The sequence below is a fragment of the Ochotona princeps genome, chromosome 23 (genome assembly GCF_030435755.1).
Source record: "Ochotona princeps isolate mOchPri1 chromosome 23, mOchPri1.hap1, whole genome shotgun sequence".
In the NCBI taxonomy this organism is placed as follows: domain Eukaryota; kingdom Metazoa; phylum Chordata; class Mammalia; order Lagomorpha; family Ochotonidae; genus Ochotona; species Ochotona princeps.
Genome location: NC_080854.1, coordinates 18763067 through 18790215, shown reverse-complemented (window position 1 = coordinate 18790215; position 27149 = coordinate 18763067). Strand labels below are relative to the sequence as shown.

The window sequence follows — 27149 nt, the reverse complement described above, 5'->3', positions numbered from 1 at the left end:
GGTCTGCCCCAACCCGAGCCAAGTGTATTCCAGTGGGTCACATTCCAAAGCCTCTTCTGGGTTATTTACCTCCATGCTTCTTGCGTTTATTTGTAGAGTCAGTGTCCTGTCAGAGGAACTGTTCAGGTTCCTCCCTCCGACTCCTTCATGGTGTCGGGCTTCACGCATTCCAGCAGGTCCTTCGGCCAGCACCGCTCTTCAATCCATTCTGGTTCCTGCTCCAACCCTCAATTTTTTAACGTGCATATTTAAGGGTCTTTTCCTCATGTTCGATTTGAGAAGAGCTCAATTATCATGTGTTGTGGTGAAGAACACTTTGGTCAACCCTATTGGGAGTTCTGTGTCCTTCCTGGATGTTGTTTCCAAATTCTTTCTCCAGATTAGGGAAGTTTTCCTTTATTTGATTAAATACATTTTTAAAACCCAGCTTCTCTTTTTGCTACTTCTAGAACTCACATAGCCTATGTTTGACCTTTTAATAGTGTCTCGTAATTCTTGAATACTTTTTTTTGCTTGACCCAACTCTGCTTCCAGTTTTTTGATTGTTTCCCCATTGTGACAAGAAATATCTTCCAGCTCTGAGATTTTCTTCTGCCTCCTTCATTCTTATTATTGAGACCCTCCACTGAATTTTTAATTTGCTCTGTTGCATCCTTTATTTCCAGTAATTCGGCTTGAATTTATTCCAGTGTGCTCTCTCCTGTGTGACATACTCCTTAAATTCCTTGAACTCCTGTATGTGCTTCTCATTGTTGGTAAGAAGCTTTATACTGAGTTTTCTGATTTCTGTATCCCTCATTTTCTCAATGTATTCCTCAGTTAACTCTGAGTTTGGCAAAGGCTTTTGCTCCCTTGCAGGGGAGTATTTAGTAATATTCATTTTGTCTTCTTTTGCTCTTGGTCATTGTACTTCTGGCAGAGTCATCTCTGTAGTGGCAGGTTTGAAAGCTGTGTCACCCACAGGTCTACAATTTGATTTTATTTATTGCAGTTTGTACCCAGTTCTTCGTTTGTAGTTACTTGTGTCACTCCCTATAGCAAGTTTCAGATCTGGGCTCTTGTGTTTTACTTGCATTATGGTCTCTGTTGATGCTGATCTTGCCAGAAGCTACTGGCTGTTAGGTCTGAGGGCCACACAGACCTATTGAGTCATAAGATGCCATAGTTGGTATTATCAGTGTGGGACCAGTGCAATGCTCTGAGCTCAGTGAATTCCCTCAGTGCATGCGCAGCTTACTGTTGTCCCTGAAGTGTCATAGCGTTTGCCACACTGTACAAAATGGTGCCTGATGTTCCACTTGAGGAGTCCTTGATCTTCTGGCCATTATTTCTGGGGGATACCTGGACCTATTTTGGGTGAAACCCGTAGAATGCTATGTCATTGCAATTCACTTGCATACTTTTTATTTTTTTAATCCAAAGTCTATTTTTAGTGCAGCCTTAGATTTATGTAAACATTGAACGGAAAGTATGAAAAGCTCTTTAATTCATTTGTACAATATGAAATAAAATAATGTACATTTTCCTTGAACCTTGTGGAATATTCCCATATTCCTCCTCCCCTTAGTTTTCTCCATTTTAAAGATTCCAAAAACCTGCCTTTTTATTTAAAATTAAATCAGAGAAGGAAACACAAAAACAAGTCTTCCATCCATGGGTTCATTCCCCAAATGGCCACGATGGCTGCAGCTTGGTTGGTCTGAAGCCACGAGCCCAGAAATTCTGGGTCACCCATGTAAGTGCAGGGCCCAAGCACTTGGACTTTATTTCATCCTTTCCAGGCACATTAACAGCCAGGGAGCTGGACTGGAAGGGAAGCATGTGGCAGACGAACTGGCACCTATCTGGGATGATAGCAGTTGCAGGCTGAACATTAGCATGCCATGCCACAATGCCGGCTCTAGCTTATTTTACTATTAGCATGTTGTATTGGTGTAGTAATCTTGTTGTAATTAGTAAACTACTTGTAAACTGTTAGCTAAAGCACATAGTATGCACTAAGATTCACTATTCATGTTACACACTTCTTTGTCTCTTTGACAAGTGGGTAGTTTCATGTGTCTGCCTTTAAACAATCATACACAATGATTCCACTGTCCTAACTATCTGTATTCATCTTACTCTCTTTGTCCCAACTTTCTGGCCACCACTGATCTTTCTACTAACCTCATGCCTTTCTTCAGTGTCATGTAGTTGGGAACATAACCATTTCAGGCTGCCTTATTTTGCTTTAATAATACCCATTTAAGTTTCTTCCCTGTCTTTTCTCAACTGATACTCACTTCTTGGCTGGTAAATAATCTGTTGCATGGATGCTCTGCTAATTGATGGAAAGTTTTGGCCATAAGGAGATAAAGTGATACAAAAACCTGTACCCAAATGTTTATGTGGACATGAACTTTCAACTTCTTTATATACATGCCATGGATCACAGTTGCTGGACTTTTCTGGATTATATAGTAAGACTATGTTTTTCATTGTGAGAAGTTGCCAAAGTGTCTTCAAAATTGGTTGTCATTTTATTGTCCCGCTAGTAACACATGAAGTCCTTGGTCCTTCACCAGCATTTGATGTTGATGTTTTAGATCTTGATTATTTTAGTAGGTGTGTAGTCATATCTGTCTTTATTGGCAATTCCCTAATTATGTACATGTATCATGTCCCCCATGTTTCATATGCCTACCTGCTGTCTGTGTATCATCATACATAATTTTTGATCCAAAAATTCCATTGAGGGACTAATGGTTCAAAATACTTATGAGTGCATGAAAAATTTATGTTCACTGATGCACCGATAAGTATTTCGAACCATTAGTCCCTCGAAATGGAAAGTGATAATTTGTAGAAGGAAAAAACATGACCCCTTTATATGTTCTTTCATGAAAAATAGCTAACACATATTATTAGAGATGAAATCAGAATAATTTGTCATAGCATGACCCAGTGTTTATTCCAAATGTATGAACTGGAATAAACACTGTGTAGACTAAGCATAATGGAAATATATCAAATATCTATTGTCTACAAGTACTTTTTTCTTTGAAATTGTTCTATGGTTATTCAAATTTGACTTACACAATTCTTATGTGATGGGGCTGCCAGAAGAGTTTTAAAAAACAGATCTGTTGGTGAAAAGTGGGTTCAGTTGCCACCTGTGATGCCAGTTTGTGCCCTGTCTGCTCCATGTCAGATCTATCTCCTTGAGAATGCACCTGGGAAAGCAGCTGAAGATGGCCCGAGTACTTGGGCCCTGCTACCTGTGTGGGAGACCCACATGGAAGTCTTTCAGAGACTTACACATGGTGCTGCGTGCTCCAATGGCTTACCATTAACAATTGACTACTTGAGAAGCATTAGATGTGACTTTCTAGGAAAACAGTTAAACGACTTATTTTAAAATAATCATTGCCTTAATATATTTCATTTCTGAAGATTTATTTTCCCTTTGTTAGACATGATTTTCTTCATCTAACAGTCTTCATTCTTTTATATGGGTCACAGTTGTTTTAGGAGAAAAACGTAAGCTACTAGTTTATCAACATCATGAAAATAGAGCTAACCTTTCATATTTGTTCTTCTCATAACTGGATTCAACCACCTGTGGATCAGAATTATGTTTTAAAGACTGATTTTTATTGGAAAGGCAGATTTTACAGAGTGAAGAAATAGGGAGAGATCTTCCACCTGCTGGCTTACTCTCCAGATGGCTGCAATGGCCAGAGCTGAGCCCATCAGAATCTAGGAGCAAGGAGCTTTTGAGGGTCCCCCACATGAGTACAGGGGACCAAGAACTGGAGCCAGGCTCTGTTGTTTCCCCAAACAACAAGTAGAGAGTTGGATGGGTAGTGGGACACAGCTGGCACACAGACCAACACCTGTATGGGACACTTGCTATAGATGGAGGAGTGGCCTCCTATGTCCTGCACCAGCCCCCCAGTATGTCTGCTTTTCAAGTGTGTGTGTGATTAAATAAACATAAATCTATATAATATATCAAATACACACATGTAGTATATAAATACTATAAATATAAATATATACATTAAATACATCTTTATTATGTTTAATATATCAATAAAATATATAATAACTATACACACATTATAATACAAATGTGCAGTTCTTTTCATGTGTTGGCCAGTTCCAACAATCTCCTTGTGGCAGGGTGTCTGTAGTAGTTCTAAGTATTGAGACATGGCAGCATTCTGAAGGAGAGCTTACTTCTTTTCTGTTAACTCTTTGAGAAAATTCTCAAAAGTATGACAGAAGATGGCTCTCCCCTCTCATTCAGGAAGTTTTTACCATATATCTGGGTCTATACCACAGTCGTGGTGGTAGTGGTGGTAGCAGCAGTGGGGTGGGAAGTACGACCCCAGCAACTGACTCAAACAAATTGGGATTTACTCCGAGTCTAGGGTTGAAACTTGGGCTAGATTCTCCTAACATACTGGCCATTGGAGGAGGATGAATAGATTTTGTGGTGCTGGGCTAAAGGGAAGGTAAGAAATACTAGCTGTTTAAATGTCTTAATGAATTTCAAGTTATGTCAAAGCACTAGAAATTAGAATGAAGAATCCGTACACATTTTCTGTACACATTAGTAAATACAGTTCTTTAGAGTACTATTTAGACAAGCAATTTATGTGAAATATAATGGGAGTAATTTGATAACCAAGAAATATGAACCAGATTTAATTAACTTTGAGATGCATTTAAAAGTAATAAAAACAGCCAAGATTCTATAAAACTGCTCCATGATAATGGTTTCTTTGGAGAGCGTGGTCACCCTTTTTACATTTTTTCTTTATTGGTAGTGGAAGAACTGTATAAAAGCAAGTATTTTATCTTTTGTAACTTTAATTCTTCCTAACCAGTTTTCTTATGAAAATATGGTTATATTTCAGGATGTATTTAAAAATTAACCAATCCTCCCACTCTACTAATTTTAATTAGTATCATTTCTTCCCCAAGTGATGATGATGATAAAGCAGTAACAATTCCTGTTTACTCAGTAATATACAGAGACAAGCAAAAGAATTCAGGAATGCAATTTGGAGAAGTGAAAGACATCAGTTTTGATGGCATGTCATTTGTTAGACTCACTGTATCACGCCGAGAGTCTATATAATTATGTCTCAAACAAGGCACCCTCAAATATCAGTAAGTAGCTTTAAACAAGAAAGGTTTAGTTTTTGCTCATGCTGCATTTCCACAAACATTCAATGGAAGATAGGGGGTGCTCTAGTAAGTCAGGGACTCTGCATGATGGTGCAGCCATCAGGGACCATTTCCATAGGGAAATAGAAACTCTAACATAAATGCTTGGTCCTGAAGCTACCTATGTTCCTCTACTCACATTTCATTGATATGAATCAATCACATGGCACCTCCATCCATGGAAGCCAGGAAATGTGATATTACTGGGTCCCTAGTGGGTAAAGAGCCACTGATACTTGTAAGCAGATGTTTGAGAACTGCCAAGGTGTACCTTGTGTATGTCTCTGCGTTTCAGCTGCAGCTGGGCTGTGCTCCCTAGTGACAGTTTTCATTTGTGATATCCAAAATGGAAATGCTTCAGTTAGGCTACTGGCTTAGAACCTGGTGTCATGACAAACTGATCTGTCTTCAGGTGAAATGATTTTTGATGTCATGGCTTTGTGTGATGTGGCATATACTGATTTGAAGAGCCATGCTTTATAGTAAAATGAGGTCTTTATCTAAGCCTACTATGTTCCTGCTTAAAGGGGGTTTCTTGTGGGGGGATGTGTTTCCAACTACCCAGTTTAAATTCTCTACTCATGGACTTTGCATCCACACTGTTCTGACATGAAGATGGTTAAGGTTATTTTTCTCCTAGCATGTTTCATGGTGAATGTTGGACCATCTCTAGTTGTCATAAATGAGGCTATGTGACTAATAGGAGGACTTTATTTTTTTTATTTTAAACATATTTTTATTGCATTTCATTTTTAAAATTAATGACATTGCATTATGTGATACATTTTTTATGCACTGGGATTCCCCCCGCCCCTTCCCACACCCTCCCTCCACGGCGGATTGCTCCACCTTGTTGCATTTCCATAGTTCAAATTCAGTTGACATTCTTTCATTGGAGGCATTTACCAAGCATAAAGTCCAGCATCTTATTGTCTTGGTAAGTTCAATGGTTTCTTGGTGAGACCATCTCTGCTCTGAAGGCAGAGCCGGCAGAGTATCATCCCAATCAATTAAAAACCCCAACATAATATTTCCAACCATTTACAACATTGTGGTATTAATTGACATGGTATTGATTAACCAATATGTTAATAGGAAAATGCAGGTTCTCAACCACAACCTGTGACTTCTTCATAGACATTTCAATTTTGGTTTATATTCAACCATGTTCTATACACCTTAAAATGGCTTAGATTGCTATTCAGCTGTCTCATGCCTATTCTAATTTTAGTATTTAGCAGTTTATAGCATTGAAGCACGTTTTCGCTGAACCTGGCTGTTTTTCAGGTGGTCTAACTCTGTAATTCTAACAGGATATATGTCAACAGTTTAGGTGAGCATGTTTAGGAGGGGTGTGCAGAGAAATCTTTCATACCCCAGTGAGGAGTAACTAATCTTTGTGTCCCACCCAGTGAGTTATAAGTGCATCCCCGCTGGCTGTTTCCTGTCTGTTTCTAAGATTTTAATAGGAGGACTTTAGCATTGTATTGCTGTTGCTGATTTGTGCCTGCCTCATCAGAGGAAACATACATTCATCAGCTTACTTAGGTATGAATTCTGGAACTCTAACCATTTTCTGCTCCAAACATGTGCATTCCTTAATAAAAAAGGCTTCAGAGGCAATATTGGTATTGGAAGAAGCTTGTGAAATGAGAGCAAGTAAAAGTAGTCTAGTTACTCCTTGACAAGTGTCAAATAATAATACCCAAATAATACTCACTCCAAATAGTGGAATGTACTCTTCATTTTAGATTCTTTAAGAGTAGTTATAATATATCTATGACAGAGTATGATATGTAATTTTGTAAAACTACAACCATTAAATTTTTTGCATATAACATTATATACACGTGATTAATGTTTACTCCAGCCAGTTCTCAACAGAGTGGACTGGCTGGTATAGTCCTCATATTTCACATTATAAAACTGAGTTTCAGAGAGGTTTATCCAAATTTACAGATTTGCTTTGCATCTCCTGCCATTACCACATTTTGAGTATTTGGGATTAGTTTATTACATCAGCTGTAACTTTAAAAATGAATTATCATAAGATGTTATCTGTAACTCTTTTTTTTATTAATTTTTTAATATATTTTTTTATTCATTGATTACATTGTATTATGTGAATCTGTAATTCTTAAATAGCAACTCACTTTTCTATTTTGTGTGGTACTGGCTTACAATATCTTTTAAATACTTCCATTATACTACAAGTGTCTTCAACATCTCTGTGGTTTTAGGCCCAACACTTGTGACTCGTCAACATTCAGTAAGTGCTTGGTAGTAAACAAATGATGCAGAGTAGGCTCATAAGTTTGGCTGAAAGTTAGGAAACCTCTCTCCTATGAGCAGTTCAGACAAGAGAGGACTGTATTGTACAAGCCATCAATGTGTTTATACAAAAGCGATGAACTATCTGTTCTCACCTACATAGAAGGAAAAAAAAATTGACTTGGTTCAATTATAAAATACAAAAAAAAATGTTGATTGGATATAGTATGTAAACACTGCTCATAAAAGCCATTCCAGATTCCAATAATGGATCCTAATAAATCTTTTGAAAAATGTATTACTCATTTGAAAGATAGAGGGACAGAGAGGAAGAGACAGAGCATTCTTGTATCAACCGGGTCACTTGCTGAATGATCACAGCAGTAAAGGCTGCACTAGTTCAAAGCTGGGAGCCTGAGAGTCCCCTGGGATGGCCACACTGGAGCACTTGGGTTGTCCTCTGCTGCTTTCATACGTGGATTAGCTGCAAGTGGAGATGGAAGCAGAGCAGCAGGACCTTAAACTGGTACTCCAGTATGGAATACTGGTATCACAAGCAGTGCGTTAACCTTCTGTGTCACATCATGCCCTACTGATCATTGTTTTTAAAATATTTATAGACATACAATTTTCATAATTATAATCATGTGCAGTTTTGTAATCCTTCACATTTAATTATGTCCCTTTAATCCTTTTTGTAAAAAGTGCTTTGCAGTGACCTCACATTATTTTATTGTATGGAGAAGCCATAATTTATCAATTACATTTAGGGTCTGTAATTTTTATTTTAGATGTAATATTGGGATGAATGTCTTTCTTTATAAATCTTTGAGCATCATTTTCTTTCCCAATGCACCGTCTTTGCCTTGGAGTGCCTTGACTGGTGACACGTGTCTCTGCTAACTGGCACTGGATGTATGAGACTGAAGCTGTGGCTAGAACTTGTCAGAAAGACAAATAGCAGAGCAGCGGCCTGTCTCATGTTCATAAAACAGTCGGGATCCAGCCATGATTTTGCAGGCCATTTGTTTGGGGAGAAGCTGCATGCCTCATTGATTGCCTACACAACAAATTTTCAGAAGAATGAAGGTGACCTTTGGAGAGAGCCAGCCATTTAAGATCCAATTAAGCAAGCTTCAGGATGGTTTGGCTCCCAACACCAGCTAGAAGCAGCAAGTTCTATCTGAGTCTTGTTACTCAGAATTTGGGAAGAAATAATGTGGATGAGATTGAGTTTGTGAGATCTTTTGGGAATAACAGGGACGCTGAGTTTATAAAACTAAGGAATTTTGATTCTGGGAGTTACAGCTTTGCATTGAAAGAAGGAAAAAAAATCACAAAATCTAGTGAGTTTTACTGACAGTTGCTAGAAATAGGAAACTTTTGGCTAAGCTTGAATTTTGTCTTAGCAGAAGCATTTTAGAATTGTGCTTGTATCTCCTTTCAGGGCACTTTGACCATGTAAACATGTTTTCACAAAATTCTTTAAATTGGCGTCTTACTTGTTTTGTCATCACATTGCAGAATCAACAAAAATGAATATCCACATTGAAATAAAAGACCTTAATTGATTTCCTGTTTAAGTGACAGGCTTGAATGTTTCATATTCAACTATAATAGCCTAAGAGGATAAATCTACGTTTAATCTAGAATTTATTTAACCTTCTAGGACGGAATTGTAGATTTTAGTTCCAAATTTCAGGTATTTAATATGCTTCAGTTTCGCTCTTGATGATGATAATTTCATCACTAGCTTTTAATACATAATGCTACATAATGCTAGATTGCTGTATTAATATTAATGTCAGAGTGTGAAAAATTCAGCTGGTAAATTGGAAAATGGTATGCAAATTAGCCTAATGCAAATTTTAATGGATTAGTGCACTCAAAAAATTTCTTTGAAACAAAAGATAAATGGTAAAAAAAAATGAAAAAATCAAAGAGTAACAAATCTCCTTTAAAGGAGAAGACTTATAGCTAAAAGAACAAGATACTTCAAAGCCAGTGTGACTGGTTTTTATCAAGCAATATGGATGAAATGGCTGGTGTAACTCTGATTATGCTGTGGGGTATAAGCAGGATTTTTTTCTCCAAAAAATTGTAGGCTAAATTATCAGCCAAAACCCAGATTGCTTTTTAAAGAATGCTTTTGCTTACTTGAAAGGCAGACCTATGTGGAGAGGATGGGGGTTGGAGTGGTGGGGCAGGGAGGGAGGGAGGGGAGAGGGAAAGGGAGGGAGGGAGAGGGAAAGGGAGGGAGGGAGAGGGAAAGGGAGGGAGGGAGAGAGAGCCCCGTGAACATGCTTGGTTCAGAGTCGTGCCATCCAGGACCATGTGTGGCAGTAAACCTGTTCTAAACCATCAAGTTTGTGCTACTTTTCCATGAAAGCCTCAGTTCTCACTGTGATGTACAAGACTCAACTTTTTTTTTTTCTTAATTTAGTCTGGGACAGAGTGCGTGGATGTTTGGTGAACTTCTGTGATGGTCCAGTTTAGGTCTTGGATCTCACACCTGAGTGACAGTTCCCTCTTTGACTTGAGGCCAGTGCCTGCTTTCTCCCTTGGGGCCTTACACCAGCAGCCGCAGCAGCCGCAGAAGCCGCAGAAGCAGCCCATTTCGCTGTGCCTGTCTGGGGTCTGGAGCTTAGGTGGAAAAGGCTGTGCTCATCTTTTCCTCAGTCAGGCTGTCCTACTGCCTTTTCACGCTGTAAGGGGTGCAGGCCACTCTCGGTAGCATCCTGTCTGCAACACATTAGACAGGAAGCTGAGCAGTGTGGAAGAGACCTGTTCTGGCATAGATCTGTCCCTCTCACAAACAGCCACAAAAGTCTTGCCAGTGACCGCACTAAAAATCCACAGCCTCCAGCCCACCAGGGCAGCACCAGCTGTCATAGGGTATGCCTCCTATTCGCCCTGTGTGAGTCCCATCCACTTTGACCCAGTTTGAATCCAGTTTCCTGCTAAAGATCCTGGGAAAAGCAGGGGAAGTACTTGGGCCCTTTAGCACCCCATCCCCACTCCATTATATTAACAGAAATTTTCAAATAAATATTTGGAAAAAAATGGGATCCCTTCCTGGACTACTTACCATTGTCTATACCTACAATGTCAGGTTACATAGTAAGGTTATCAGAAACACTTTTGTGTAACATGAATAGAAGCATTTATTAGACCAGTAGGGAAGTTATTACATAAGCATGAACTGCAGAGTGTCCTGGCTGGAAGTGGACAGGGGATGCTAAAATAAGAGAATGGGAGAAGCTGTATCAACTAACATGGAACAATTGTGTCAGTAACTTCTGAGGCTGTCAGTGTACAGTTAGTGCTGCATGGCCATTGTATGGGATTATGCTCCAAGATTAACTCTGTTCATCAGTAGTTGTACTAGGCCAAACACCTCCCAGGGTGCAGTACTTCCACCTTCCTGTTCGCACATTTTATGGTTCCCACTTCACAGATGTTCACTGTTTTCTCACGAGTCGATGATCCTATTCTGGCACAGTAGAGCTGATTTCCACCTTTGGAGCACTGAGGGGGCAACAGGCAGACACACGTGGAAGTGGAGACTGCAAAGAGAGACAGTGTGACACACCGCTGTCTAGCTCACTACACATATCCAATCAGTCACTAGATGTTGTTTCTATGTTGTTAGCCTGTCCTTTCTGTTCATTTATTGGGGATATTGCCCAAGTTGTATAGCAGTTATTTGTTCATTTTTGCGATTATTTATTGAACATGGACTATGAAACCTCACAACTGGCCTAGTGCTTTGTAGATTTATTTCATTGATCAGTAACAGTAAAATATGGACTGTGCTATCATAACTCCGTAGCTGACAAAATTGAGCTTACCAGGATTTAGCAATAGGGCCATGGGCATTCAATGGATAGGTAGTAAAGACTTATTTTAAATAATAAATGACTGATTTGCTTGGGCTATTTATAGTACCCCCTTTTTTTTTCTTTCTGGGGGATCAGTCCTCTCCAGAAATGATTCAATTGGGTAATTCTCATGATGCCTGGCTTTGGAACACCCAGTCTCCTGATTAATACAACCATTGTGTTTATGAAATATTTTTTTTTTGTTAAGATTTATTTTATTTTTATTACAAAGTCAGATATACTGAGAGGAGGAGAGACAGAGAGGAAGTGGAGCTGCCGGGATTAGAACCAGCAGCCATATGGGATCAAGGCAAGGACCTTAGCCACTAGGCCACACTGCCAAGCCCATTATGAAATATTTTTAAAGTAGGAAGTTAGGGGGTAAATTTATGAAAACCAAATATATCAATTTTGAATAGAGGGATAGAGGCTCAACTCTGTTACTAAATATACACTGTTGTGTAGTTTGTTTCAAACTTTTCTTTCCAGCATTATTTTCTTGCTGTCTTAAGTCCAGGCATATTAACAAGACTCCAAAGTTTCCCAAACAAGACCCCAAAGTTTCTTTTTTCTTTCTCCACTCGTCTCATCTTTACGTGGACCGATACCCTCTCTTCCTCCTCCATCCCCATGTCCAGTTTTATCCAAGTCTCACCCACCCTGTGAAGCATTCATAGCCTCTTCTCCCTACACACTCATCTTGGGCTGGATGAATTTCAGCATGATATCTGACATATGTTGTTAAGTAGCCTTGTGTATGTCTTTTCCTCTACAAAATAGCGCTTTGAAAGTAGTAACCTGCAGCACTTTGATCAGGGTGTCTTCATGAGGTATTCACAGTATCTCAGGCTTTGACCTCATGAGTTGCTAACTGAGGCCTAATTGCCAAGCCTCTGTCATGGATCAAAAGGGGCTGGATCTTGATAATCCACTTCATGTAGGTCAGGAAAGGCCAAGATTTGGGCAGTGAGACTTCTCTCTTTCTAGGATTATGCTAGAAAATATTGGGCCAGAAAATGGAAAAAGGATCTCAGGGGAATAGTATGACATTTGGCTTACCCTTTGCAACGATAGGTCTGGTTTAGCAAAGGTCAGATTAGACCATTCAACAGATTTCTATTCTGTGTGTGTGTGTGTGTGTGTGTGTGTGTAGCCTCAGTTTAAGGTGATTTTTTTAAATCTACCACTGCACTGCTTATTTGAGTTCTATTACATCCTAATATCCAATTCAGCTTTACAAATGATATGAAGTTTACCTTGGCTGTTTCAGGGTTAGGCCTCTTATTAGAACATGGGTACTATTGTGAAGTTTCCTCTCTCAAATTCCTAGCTGTTGTATCAGTAGGCAATGCATTTGTCTTGAAAATGAAAATGATGACACTTCTCAAGTATCAAATTCACAGATACATAAATTCTGATAATTCTAAGATTGGGGAGGGTGTGGTGAGGCAATATTTATCATGTTGTCAACTGGAAAATAATATGGTGAAAACATTTCTGAAGAGTTTTTATACAATATCAGTAAATTTATCTATTGAAATAGTGTTTACTTAGAAATTATTTTCTAAGGTAATAAGTCTAGATTATAAATTTGCCTGTGATAGTTATATATCATAGCAGTTAAGTAATAAAATACAAAGCAAAATTTAAATGTTTAATCATATTTTGCTTAAAAAATCCCACAATATCCATATATTCAGACAAGGAAAATTATATAGCAGGAAGGAATAGATGGGAACTTTGATGGGTACTAAGTTATTCTGGAGAAGTAAGGCATTCTGGTATTGTGTTGCCCAATGATTGTCGATAATCATAATGTGCTGTATATTTCTCCAAAATGAGAAAAAAGGTTTGAAAAAAGGATATTGGATATTTTCACCAATAAGAAATGTTAAAGTTGACAATACTGGTATGCTAACTTTACACAGTATATGATGTATACATGCATTGAAAGATCATATTAAACTCCATAAATATTTGCAATTTTTAATGTATCCATTGAAAACTTGTTTTTAAAATTAAAAATTATGTGACAAGATAACGTGTGTGATGACATGGAAATAATGATAATATCAAGTGAAAAACAGCAATACATAAAATAGCATTTAGGGTCACTACTGTGGTATGTGACGCACCAGGAAAGAATTTCTTTAAGGCGGGTGGTGAACACCTGTCTGTAAGCATTTAGTCATTAAAATGAGAGCAGCAGTACTGTATTGGTAGTGCAATTTCAAGCAACATTGAGCTGCTCTCCTACAGGAGCAAAATGCTCTATGACAGTGAATATTTAGTTTGGGGCTAGGACGACTCTCCAGTCAAAAGTCCCAGAGCTGTTCAGGGTATCTAGTTGACCCCATGCGCAGTGAGGAAGAGAGGTAGTAGGGGCTCAGAGTGTTTATTTGAGGGAAACAACGCTTGAGCTCATACGAGACCCTATCTAGGCTTGAGGAAGACTACTTGCATAAAACACTGTCAGCCCTGGCTAGTCCCAGACCCTAGAATAAGATTTCACACAATTTAAGGAAGGTGCTCTCGAGTTTGGATATCTATATGAAATCTTGTTCTGTCTTAACAGTCGGTCCCAATTATTAAAGAGAAACATAGGAAATTCTATTGCAACCCAACCCACACTGGTAATGCAGACAGTTGGTTAAAGCATGAATCCAGGGTAGGTGCTTTCTTAGTGGGGTCCAAGTGTAGTACTGCTTATATATGCAGAGAAAAATGTTGGAAATGATATACAGTACAAATATTATAAGTAGTCATTTCCAATTGTCAATGGTTTTATTTTTTCCTTCCTCTTTTAAGTCATTTTGGCCATAAAATTGTTACTGATTGAGGAAGGATCATTTTAAGTAAGATGATAAATCAAAGCAACTAAGATATACCAGCTGAGATGAAGGTTGAGTGCGCAATTGTATGTGGCATTAGTATAGCATACCTGAACATTTTTCCCAATCGTAGCAGGTGTCATAGCCACAGGGTTCTTTCTTTGTGCTGTTGGATGAAAGTTTTGTTCTTTCAAGGCTCCATGCTAACTGTGGACCATCGCGGCAGGAACCAATATGTAGAAAATGGAGTTGCTGATTTTTTAAGCATTTCTCAGCCAACAACTTACAAGCAGGTAACGTAAAGTAATGGCTAGAGTCTGTATCAAACACACAGAGATCTTCTGAATAGTGGCTGTTAAGGAAAGGAAGGGAGGCATTAACATTCTAGAACTAGAAAAATGCAGACTGCTAGGTAGCCAATTTAATACATTAACTTACGTTATTACTCAGTTATTTTTCCCTGGTGTTTTCCTTCTAATTTTCCTCTTTGTCTCTTTCAAAAAGATTTATTTATTTTCATTTGAAGGGCAGATTTACAGAAAGAAGGACAAAGATATTCCATTTTCTTCCCAAGGGGCCACAATGGTCAGAACTAACCTGATCGGGAGCCAGGAGCCTCCTCTTGGTCTTCTACATGGGCTCAGGGTCCCAAGTTCTTGGACCATACTCTGCTGCTATCCCAAGGCAGAAGCAAGGAGCTCGATTGGAAGTGGAACAGTCAGGACATGAACTGGCACCCATATGGGATCTTGGTGCTTCTCCCTCCCTCCCTCCCTCCTTCACTTCCTTCCTTACTTCCTAGACTTTGATTACTTACTTGGAAACCAGTTACAGGAAGAGAGAAGGAAAGATATTCCATCTGTTGGCTCACTCAACAAATGGTTTCAATGGTTGGGCCTTCTCAGAGCATCTAATAGGTCTAATGAACGATTTTCCACTGGCTTTTCCAGTTTAGTACAGAGCTATTTTGGTAGTAGAGCAGCCGGGGACCCATTTGGGATGTTGGTATCTTAGGCAGAGTGTTAACCTACTACTGTACAACACTGGCCCCTGTGATTCTTCTAAAATTTCACCTTCAAGGAAGAGTGGTTAAAGAAACTGTGGTACATATACTACGTGGAACATTACTCAGCTATTAAGAATGAAATTACTCTATTTACAACCAGATGGTCCCAACTAGAGACCATTATGCACAGTGAAATGAGTCGATCACAAAAGAACAAATACCATATGTTCTCTCTGATATAAGGAAATCAACATGGAAAGTGTAACTTCAATAATCCAATCCATACTATTTTTTTGTTTGCTTTTTTGGCTGTATGTCATGTGTTTTGATGTTCTTTTTATTTCATTTTGGTTTATTCCAAATAATTTCTTCTCTTGTCGAATTCATCATGGACTCATGGGTTATACGATGGTATTATTTTTCCCAAGAGACTTTTGTGTTTCCTTTTTGTCACCCATGTGTTGGTTACTTAGCAACATATTTTTTTCATGGTGCTGTAATTTGTTGTTGATGTTGTTGTTGTGACTGTTCTAACTCATACCAGTTGTTAACCTTGTTTCATGGCTTCCTACTTATGGGAAATGTATAGTGATGGAGTACTGGGGTGTATCAGGTACAGAAATGGGGGTATAATGGAACATGCATCCCTGTTTCAAGACAAAAGATGGACCCTAATGAAACTGATGGACATGTGTAGACAGTGGGAGGCTGGACTGACATCTGTACCAACAGTGTTGGGGTATACTTAAATAAGAGACTGATAGAATTATGATTCCTTATGAAAGACTACACTATTGTAACAAAATAGGAATAATCTGATGGGGGTGGGAGTTTGGGGGGGGAATCCCAGCCTATATGAAATTGTACCATCCAATTCAAAATTCAAAATAAAAATATATTAAAACTGAAATAAAAATAAAGTTTCACCTTAATCTTGTTTTTCCCAATGGTCTTTAAATTAACTTTGAATTCTTGAGCTGTTTTGGCCAAGATTTTCCATTAATTCGACTCCAAGTAGCTTTGCTTTCTAGTATCATTTTCCGATCCTCCTCACTTCCTCCTTATCACTTAAACTTTTCCTAAGCTGTTAAGCCATAAACTATCAGGTGACTGCTTTTTTGTTGTCACCTATGGCCTGTTCAGTCATATTCTCTTTCCATCTTTTGTACCTGCCTATGTTCAGCCCAATTCATGGCTATACTTAGAAGCTTAGTCAAGTCCAAGATATTTTACACTTTTTTGGAATTCTGTAACACCAATAATTAAATATAAATTTAGAACATGTCACATAGTCTTTTACATTTGATATACAGTTAAGTGTATTGAAAATGACATTTAGGGAATGAGGTTTAAGTCATTCCTGGGTGACATGAAGGATGAGTCCTACTGCCACAACATAACAGGTGACCAGAGCAGTTCTCTGGCTGAGAGGACAAGATCATCTTTATGACTGCAAATTTCACCATCTTGTCTCATGCCAACTGTAGAGCTGACACAACTTGTATACCAGAGTGTTACAATATGTATAGGAGCTGGAGTGTACAGCTCAGAACAAATGCCCCTTTTCTAACTTTAGACAACTTGAGTGTGGAGTCATTTACCCCATAAACACCTTCAAGTCCATATAGAAAGGATGGATGCAGAAAAGGTGAGGCTGTTATACTAGCAGTCCCAGGAAACAGCGTGCCCATGATTTGGCATTGCACAAAGATATTTCCTCTGGGTTAAGTGGACACTGTGAAATGCTTAACTCCTCCCCAGAAAGTCCTCTGCTGGGTTAAGGGATCTTTAGCAGCAAGAAATGATTTGTAGGGGTGGGGGAATCACTTGTGATAAATGAGAAAAATAGAATGAACTGCTTGTGCTGAATTTCCATGATCAAATTATACAAAGAAGACCCTGCAGTGTTCTCCAAAAAGAGAATAATTGTATAAGAATCTGAGAGTAGATATTTGGTGCAGTAGTTAATGCCACTTGGGATATCTGTGTTCCATATCAGAGGGCCTTGGTTTGAGTTCTGGCTCTGCTTCCAATTCCATTTGCTTGCTTAGGAACACCTTGGGAAGTAACAGGTGATGGCTCAAGTACCTGGGCTGCTGCCACCCAGTAAAAAAAAAAAGCCAGAATGAATTACTGGGTACTGATTTTGGCCTGGCCCAGCTCTGGCTGTTGAAGGCATCTGGGAGATAAGCAAGTAGCTGCTATACCTCTGGAGGAAAGGAAGCCTTTGATATAATTGAGCCTGAAGTTTTTAAATGTGCTGCTTGAATAAACAACAGTTATGCAGACTTTGGGAACTAGACTGTAAGATAATTATGGAAGCTTGCTACCCTGTTGGAAAGGAAGAATTCAACCGAGCACAATAGTATCAGTTATGTGAGAAACTGATGTTTCCCATTTGTTCAAGAATCTCAATGCTTAGGTCAGACTGGTTACGCTAGACTGATTTTCCTGTTTCTGAACACAGTTCTTAGAGCATCTCTTACTTGCAGTCTTCCTCTGGAGAGAGACAGACACATTCAGATCCTGCCTGCTTTTGTCCTGGCTGACATCGGCCCTTCATTTTCGTCAGAGTATCTGAAATAGAGAAAGCAGAGAAGTGCACAGTGTGGAGTACAAATGATGAATTTGAATTCAGGAGAAGAGGCAGGGATGAAGGGTTCTCGTGGATCTCCTGGAGTTACAGCCTTCATTTTTGGCTTCTCCAGACATATTTTTAAAAAGTGTTAATTTGTGGTGGAAATATTCCATCTGAAAGGTCTTTTCTAGTCTGCTGGAACTGTCATTTTCCAACCTAAAATTTTATTTAAGTTTAGAGAAAACAATGGATAAGGTGAAACCTGATTTTCAAATATTGAGTAATTTAAAAAACATGAAGCATTTATGTTCCCTACAGGGTTAGGGCCTGAGGACAGAGGACTGAGCCAAGTTTGACTCAGGTGCTGTATTCACTGAGCTTACAGTCTTGCAGAGGTGGACAGACCATTGATCCAACAAACACACTAATAAAGAATTATCTTTAATTCCATTAGAGAGAAAGTATAAAATCAAGAAAATTGGTACAGTTAGGAAAGCTAGGAATGACAAAATGGGAGGAAAAAGGAAAGACTTTCCTGAAGCAGATGAAACATCATAGCTATGAGTGTTCGAGATGCAGCCTGCTACTTTGCTGATATCTGTATCCCATACCAGTGCCAATTTCAGTCTTGTTTATTTTGCTTCCTATCTAACCTCATGCAAATACATCTGCAAAAGTAGTAGAAAGTGGCCTAAGTTCTTGGATCTCTGGTGCTCATTTGGAAGACTCAGATGGAGTTCCTGGCTCCAGGCTTTGTCCTGGCCTGGCTGAAGCTATTGTGGTCTTTTCAAGAGTAAGTAAGTGTATTATCTCTGTCACTTTGTCTCGCTGTATCCCTCCTTCTCCCCTCCCTATCTCTTTCTCTTACTCTGCTTCTCCCTGATTGTGCCATTCTGCCTTACAAGTATATAATTCTTCAAAAGAAATGCTTAATTATGATATATTAACTTTTCATAGCTCTCTATGTAAATAATCCATTTAACCATATTTTGATCTAGTTAGAGAGCTAGCATTCCCTTTGAAGTTTTATATTGGGAAGGAAAACTCAATAAACACTTTACATTTGGAACACACACACTGACCAGTTTAGTTATATTTTACCCTGTGTAGATGAACTCAAACTTTTCAGTATGGCCTTCTGTTTTTCTTCCCCCTAAAACATGCTGAAGAGTTGCACCACTGGTAGAGAACTCTGCTTCTGGTATTAGGGGATGTCATCTTTTTTTTCTATTTCATTTTAAATTTTAGGTTACAATTCCATAGGCTCTTGCCCTTATCCCCTCCCCACATTCTCTCTCCCCAACTTATTTCCCCCATATTACAAAAATATAGTCCTTCATAAGCAGTCATAAGTCCATTCATTCTGCTATTGAAGTGTGTTGTGACATTGCTGGTACAGACAATGGCAGACGCGGGGGGAAGTCATTTTGGCAGAATCTTGAGCTGACTTACCTTTTTCACAGGTGAGTGAATTTGAAATGGGCGGTGTCCAGGAATCTCCCGTGCATGTGAAACTGGATGGCCCAGCGACAACCAACCCTTTTGGGCAGGTTAGCTCAATGGAGTCACCTATTTTATATAATCTTTGCAGTGGTGTGATGGTCAGGACGTCTTGCACAACTGGCTTGAGGCACTCTGTCCCTGCAGGGAAAGGAATATATCAGATGTGCTTAATGAGGCAGAATCTCACACAAATGCAGGTATAGGTGATGCAATTAAAGAGATGCATTTAACAAGGTTTGTTGCATTTGCTCTTGTGCTTCCTTTTTGTCAACAAATTTGGAGGTTGTAGATCCCAGGTCTCCCCTCAGTGATCCCTCCACTGAAAAAGCCCCATTTTGTTCCATCATTTAGGGTTCCTTTACAAAGGAACCTCCAACTTTCCAGATACATTCCAACTTTATCGTATCATCAGGACATTGTCCCTTGATGCGATCAAGTAATTTTCTTTCATCCTATGCCCATTGAGTGCTCCCCAAAGCAAGTTATCATACTGAGTAACACAGAAGTAGGGCATTCAAATTAACATGGTCTCCACTCTTCCTGTGCTACATAAGTTTTGGGGGTCACTATTTCAACTGATTGGAATCTCAGTTTTTGCGTTACTGTTTAAGTGAGCTACATGCTCATTCACTAATTCTCAGCAAAGGATATGAAGGTGCTCCAAGGAGAAGAGCCTTGGAGAAAACTGCATCTCTACTGAAATCTCCTTTTTGACTCCGAGAGTGCAGATACTGTCTTGTAGGAGCATCAGTTTGTACATCAGGTGAGGCAGATGTCTGTGCTTACATATAATTTAAAGCTTTCCTGGGCTTACTTTGAAGTAAGTGCCTCACAGTTTGTGTTTGAGGTTCATATGCAGGGGAAGGAGAGCTGAAATAGGGAGATATTTGGAAATTTAATTTTAGCAATAGGCTCCAAGGTGTCACCAGGGTTACTCAAAGATTGTAAAATGCTCTGATTGGAGGGTATGAGTCTGCTCTTTACTCTTGAGATGGATTCTGTGGTGGGATTACACCGAATGTTTGCCCAGTCCTCACGTTGGCACTCCACATCTCCTTGCCTCCAGGTCCTGTCTGGTAAGCATCTGTAGTACTGGTACCCAACAGCTCTGAATCCAGTGAGGCATGAAATCTCAACTTCTTCTCCAACCGAATACAGTTTCTTTTCATTCTAGAAATAAAATGATTATCAGCAAATATCTCAGGGTCATCTTGTAGCCTTTCCTTTTCCTTCTGCATCTGCTCACAGAGACCTCAGTTTCTACAGCCCAATATCTTTAAGTTCTCGCCATTTCGTCATCCTTGTCGTCCTCTTTGTAACTGACGTTTATGGATTTTTATCAGAATATTTTTCAAAATGGCCTTTCTTTTAATCCATTTTTCATCCTTTTTTTTTTTCTAAAAAGATTATTATTAGAAAGCTGGATATACAGAGAGGAGGAGGAGAGACAGAGAGGAAGATCTTCCCTCCGATGTTTCACTCCCCAAGGGAGCTGCAACGGGCCGGTGCTGTGCCGATCCGATGCCAGGAACCAAGAACCTCTTCCAGGTCTCCCATGCGGGTGCAGTGTCCCAATGCATTGGGCCGTCCTCAACTGCTTTCCCAGGCCACAAGCACGGAGCTGGATGGGAACTGGAGCTGCCAGGATTAGAACCGGCACCCATATGGGATCCCGGGGCATTCAAGGCGAGGACTTTAGCTGCTAGGCCATGCTGCCGGGCCCTTTTCATTCTTTTTACTTAAAATCTGCTCTACCTTCTCTAGGCATGGCCTACTATCACTAGTGGAAAAACTTCTTACTGTAAAGTGGCTATAAACAGATATCCTATGTACACGGTAGACATGTGGTTGTTATTACAAGTAACCAGAAATTATTTTAAAGTGTCATTCAGTCCTAGTAACCCATTGGAATCATATGTGCTCCCAGTTAATGGATAATTACAGTACAGTTACTGTCATGAGTATATTGTGGAGAGTGAGAGAGATGGCGCCAGACACAAGTTGTAAGGAGTTGTCTTTATTGGCCAAGGTTGGTGACAGTGGCTCCAAATACACACAGTAAGAGTCACAGCACTGCTCCGCTGAAGTCAGGGGTTTTTAAGCTCTACAGAACTCCGAGAGCAGTTTAACTGAACTAACTGCCTTCCTTCCAGTTACCATAACATTGACCTCACATTCTAATAGACTCAACTGCTGCATTCCAAAGGGCTTAACTGCCCATTGGCACAGCTGAACTGCTCACAGCAGTTGATGTGGGAGGAGGCAGGCAGGGCAGGGCACATGGAGCTGCTGAAGCCCCAAGTTGCATTCAGTTATCTTAGGAAGCCTGCCACTGCTGTGGGGCAGTATCTCCTGGATGCAGTGACCCCATTATAGATATGGGGATCCCTGGGATTTTCAAGATAAAATGGATCTTACACTTCTTTGTTTGGAATATGTTTTGGCATATTTTATCATCCTGTCTTCTGGCCACTCTTCCCCATAAAGCCTATAACAAAATGAAACAACCTGGCACTTGTTTAACCCAATAGTGGTTTATGTGTCTCCCTGGCTTCACCGACTCCTCCTGTGCTCTGCACCTTCTCCATTTCCCTTGCTCAGCACTCAGCTCAAGTGGAATGTTCTTCATGGCAGCCGCCTTAACTGACCTGGCTTCTCAAGGTCCACCATCTTTTCAGTTTTGTCAGTATCTCATATAAGTCCTTTTTATTTTTTAAATAAAAGATGTATTCATTTTTTTAAAGTTATTTTACATGCTACATTTTTGTAGATACAGGGATTTGGGCCTCCCCCTTGCTTCCCCTCTCCATTCCAAACCCTTTCCCCTCTGTTCCCACACCTGCCCAATGATTACAGTAGTACAGTCCTTTAGCAACAGCTACAGTCTAACATTCTGCTGTTTCAGTATATCATGGCACTGTAGGCATAGGAATAGATAGAATATGTAGGATCTTACTGACAAGATAAATATGTTTAGTTGTTTCACTGGGAGCTCCCTTTTATTCAGGAATAGGGATGCATAATCTTCACTTCCAGGTATGCTAGTCTCTGTTCTGTAGTTCGTCTATGACAATATATGTATCTACTTGCTCAATTATATATCTATTGGTTTTGTATTTTACTTGAATGTTAGCTTATATCGGAGAGAACATACGATGCTTGTACTTTTGGGATTGGCTTATTTAGCTGAGCATAATGGTCTCTAGCTGGGAAGCTCTTGTTACAAATGGTAGAATTTCATCCTTTTTAATGGCTGAGAAGTATTTTGTGGACTATATACTACAGTTTCTTTACCCATTCATTCCTCTTTCAACAAGTTTTTTCTATGTCTTTGCTAATATGCATTGTGCTGCTATAAATGTAGGATTTCATTTCACTTTTTCATGCATATTTTACTTGCTTTGGATATATTCCCAGAAGAGGGATACCTGAGTCATGTAACAGATCAAATTTCAGTTGTATTAGCCCCCTCCATACTGATTTCCATAGTGGTTGTACTAGTCTACGTTTCTACTAACAGTGAACAGTGGAGAAGGACAACTTTCCCCCCAAATCCTTGTTGGGAGTTGTTGCTTGGTGATTTCTGTATGTAGGTCATTCTCAGTGGCGTGAGGTAGAACCTCAATGTGGTTTTATTTGCATCTTCCTGATAATTAAGGAACCTGAGCTTTTTTGATGTGTTTATTAGCCATTAGAATTTGTTCTTTAGAAAAATGTCTGCTCACGGTCTTTGCTCATTTCTTAACAGGGTTGTTTTGCTGTTACTGAGTTTCTGAAGCTCTTTATGTACCCTGGATATTAGTCCCCTTGTCTGTGTAGTGTGCAAAGATTTTCTCCTGTTTTGTTGGTTGCCTCTTTGTTGACCATTTCTTTTGCTGTACAGAAGCTTTTTAGGCAAACTGTTTTATAAGCACTCCAGTGCATTGTTGAGTTTCAGAGTATGCATTGTAAAGAATAATACAAACTGCTTCCTTTAGAAATATTTTCCTGCTTAAATGTTTTCCATGGTTCCTTCCTCCCTAAGAAAAGATAAAAAAATCTTAGAAAATATATTAGCCCACCCTGCTCTAGGGATATGTATTTGCTGAATATACTATTACTGATTTTTCATCATCAATACAGTTCCAAAAAGATGAAAGATTTTATTGAATATGAGAAGGGTAAAATGAATTAACAAACTTTTTGTGATAAATTTTAAATATTTTATATCTTCTGAAAGATTATATCTGAAGCCATGTATCTCAGAAACAATATTTACTTTTTTTTTAAAAAGAGAAACACTGTAACTTAGTGAAAAAGGTATTCCTGAAAGGAACATTGAAATCATAAAGTTAAGAGATTCTTCATATTTCTAACCTAGTAAGACAGTGCATACTCAATAGTTGATATCCGTGTCTGATTGGTCTCTCTGATAATGACTCACAGAAGAAAAGTCAGTGTTTAACTGCAAATTCTTGCAAGTCACACAAACCTGTATAATGCTGACGTTAGAGTTTCTATTCCTGTAACTATACCACTATCATCCGAACTGAGTAATACCAAGGATTATGTACCTGGTCCAAATACTGGGTATAGAATCATCCCCAGAGAATTCAGGATGAAAGACTGGCAGTGTGCTTCTATATCATACTTGAGTGCTTGTAAAGGCAGAAGGAGACTATTAAATTAGGAAATAGTGATAGTTACCACAGTTTTGTATTTGAACCCCAAGCTACAAGTGAAAGTCAGGATGCATACCCAGATAAATCCATTTTCTGGAGGTGTTGGCAGTGGACAGCCATAATCTGTCTCCATCTCAGGAAGGTCTACCTCCTTTGTTTCTTCATCATCACTAATACATGGTGTTCCACTAAATGGGAAAAATGGTTATATTTATAATTATTTATATTCAGTGGACACTTACATACATAGTATACAGTAAAACAAATGTGAGTTAAATGGAAAATAGAAAAGAAAGGGCAGCAGCTTCCTAGCATGCTTGTTTACATGTTAAAATTCTAGTTCTCTTAGCAGTAGGATAATATGTATATATCCCAGCTCTCTTAGTTAGTGGTGGGGTTCCCCATTCATTTCTCTTATCCAGACTCACTTGTTTTCCATTATTGAAAATGTGCAGTCTTCCTCTTGCCGCCTCTGCCCGTCACAGGGTTTCCCTCCCTGAAGGGGGGCAGGGTTATTGCATTCCCGGGTTCGCGATCTCTTATAAGTAGCATCACATGTGCTCCAGGATGACCAGCAGCTCCAGTTCCCATCTATTGCATCTGGAATGAAGGCAGACCAATCCGCAGTCATGATGTAGCAGGGAGAATTTGAGTCTTGATATCAGGCCTACCTGGATTCAGGACTTATTAGCCATGTGGCTTTTGTGGAATATTACAGGATTAATGTGAAGAAGGAAAGTAATTACTTGTGCAAAGGTTCTGATGTATTGCCTGATTTCCCTTTCTTCCCTGCCACAGCCTAGGTTGGATGAAAGCATTTATTTACCTTTAACTGTTAGCAAATATATCACAATGTTTGTGTGTATGTGTCTGTGTGAGAAATAGAATATTTCAAAAAGTTCATAGAAATGGAATTAGAAAATGAACTTACTTTGGTAAAACATTTTAAAATCTGTACAGATTTGTTTCATAAGATGCTTTCCAAGATCTTTTTTGAAGATATGTGTAGGTATATTCACACATTATATGTGTGTATGAACATACTCTGAATAGAATACGTATGGAATTACATTCTAAAAGAATACTAATTTGCATGTCTCACCTCTTTCTAAAGAAGATATGAAGTAGCTACAAACATTATGTTATGTGAAATCAGTTATGGCTTACTTTATCCTGTTAGTCATCCTCGTCCTACCTTATAAGAGTTAAGAGGCTTATGATAACAGCACCACATACCTTATTTTGTAGTGTCTATTTATGTTGTTTTACATACAGCTCATATGCATGCAGACACACGAATGGCCAAAAGTTCATGAAAAACCAGCAGTATGAAAACTGTGCATAGATTTTACAATTGTGTTTGCACTGAAATAATTTTTTTAAAAATTCCAGCTTTCATGACCTCTTGGAATTATTATTCTTTCTTTTTATGTTATATATCCCCTACCTGCTTACCTATTTTATATTCACTTCCTTAGGTAGATAGGTACCCTTGTTTCATGGCTGGGAATTGACCCAAGCTTACGCAACTGGTTGCTTCCAGCTGAGACTCATATTATAGCTATTTGATTTTGGAGTGTAACTTTTTGCAGGGTGGTTTTCCTTATGAGTTTGCTCAAAACAGAGGTTGTTAATAGAAACTTCATTGGCCAATGCCAAGTATCCTTTATTGGGAAAAATGTGCCCAGTTCATAATAAATTACCAACACTTACTTGATTTATAGTCTGGGGACCGTCGCTCGCAGTTCTCTCCATAGGTGCCACTCTGACAGATGCACAGACATTCTGTCCCTGAGAGTGTGGGTCGAGCATTATTAGGGCATGGCGCACAGTGGCAGGGGTCGAACTTGGCTGCGTATTCTTGAAAAGCTTTCCTGAGGTTGTTCCGTTTTGTGACTGCACAGGGGATGTTTCTCACCAAGTTGGCAATGGGAGCGAGCTAAGAGTAGAAGGTAAAGAGGAGGCCCAGTGACACACACTTCCAAGGAGTTGTTCTAGAATACAGCACAGTTGACCATTAGATCAGTAGACAATAGCCGGATGCCTGAGGGTGAATTGGCCAGTAGAATGAATGGAAGAATATGAGTAACAAATAACAGAGTTAACAAAAATTTTTAATTTTGTTTAATACTTTTTTTAAATCCCAAAGAAATGATTCTTTAGTGAAGTGTTCCTGTGACTCACAAGGGCTTGGCTGGGTGGCTGGGTCTTTTTCTGACCTTAACCCTATAGAACTCAGTTCCTAACATAACGAGTCCATTACTGTATTTCCATTCTGATTGCACTCCTTTGTCTCCATTTAAATCAAATCAATATAATAGCTTTTCTGGAGGCTTTAAAAATATGGTTGTGTTTAAGGCTGGTTCTAAGTGGCGTAAGACTGATGTGGGAAAAATGATCTATAAATAATTTACTTTCGTAAATAATTGCAACAGATACAAAATTGATAGATTGAAATAATGGCAATAAGTGCACCTGTAGTCCCAGATATCTCACAGCTCTGTCAATGAAGATGTAAGTGTGCTCATCCAATAAGAAGCATCAAGGGAAACCCAGAAGCCAGATTTCTTGTGTAGATGGGGAGAAAAAGAGTACTACTTTGAGAAAATTTGAGCAGTTTTAGTCATTAAATTTCATGCATGACAGAAATTCTGCATGCTGCACTACAGAATTCTTATCTGAAGAATGAGAGGACTATGCAATTTGGTACTGAAATAAAGATGTATTATGCAGGCCTACTAAATTAGGAGTTCCTTTATCATCTGAGGAGAAAATGAAGGGAGGAGTGTTGGGTAGCTTGGGCTACTGGAGAACTACTTTAGTTCTTTCATCCATTGTATTTCTTAATCTTACCTCAAAGTCGATCACAGTAGGATTGTCCTTCACTGATTCTAACCACTCAGAAAACACCTTCTCCTCGGGACTGGAGTTCCCCTTCTCCCAGGCCAAAGCTGCTGCATACTCACTCCTCCCTCCACGAACCAGGGATATGGATTTTTCTGCTCCTTTCAAAAATGAACCTGTAAGGTATTTCAAGAAAATTGCTCATTCAGTTTTGTTGCATATTGAAGAGGCAGGAGTAGATCATACAATTCCGTGGCTATTCCGGTAATTAAGTGAAAAAGCAAGAACAGTCATCCATATAGACAACTTAATAGAAATGATAATAGTGCCAACATTTACCCTTTTAATCATTATGCC

The 27149-nt window shown here is 39.1% G+C and overlaps 1 protein-coding gene across 1 annotated transcript in view; it reads right to left on the bottom strand.

Annotated features, from left to right (window-relative positions):
* Window positions 1–10671: 10671 nt before the first annotated feature.
* Window positions 10672–27149, bottom strand: part of C6 (complement C6) — a 45166-nt gene continuing 28688 nt past the window's right edge. The window contains exons 9-17 of the mRNA XM_058680104.1: window positions 26802–26968; window positions 25662–25887; window positions 24377–24548; window positions 24025–24136; window positions 20325–20457; window positions 19237–19425; window positions 17693–17783; window positions 14311–14552; window positions 10672–11054 (exon numbers count right to left, since the gene is read on the bottom strand). Of these exons, the coding sequence (XP_058536087.1) occupies window positions 10873–11054; window positions 14311–14552; window positions 17693–17783; window positions 19237–19425; window positions 20325–20457; window positions 24025–24136; window positions 24377–24548; window positions 25662–25887; window positions 26802–26968 (1514 nt within the window). The 3' untranslated portion in view covers window positions 10672–10872. The remainder of the gene's footprint in view (window positions 11055–14310; window positions 14553–17692; window positions 17784–19236; window positions 19426–20324; window positions 20458–24024; window positions 24137–24376; window positions 24549–25661; window positions 25888–26801; window positions 26969–27149) is intronic.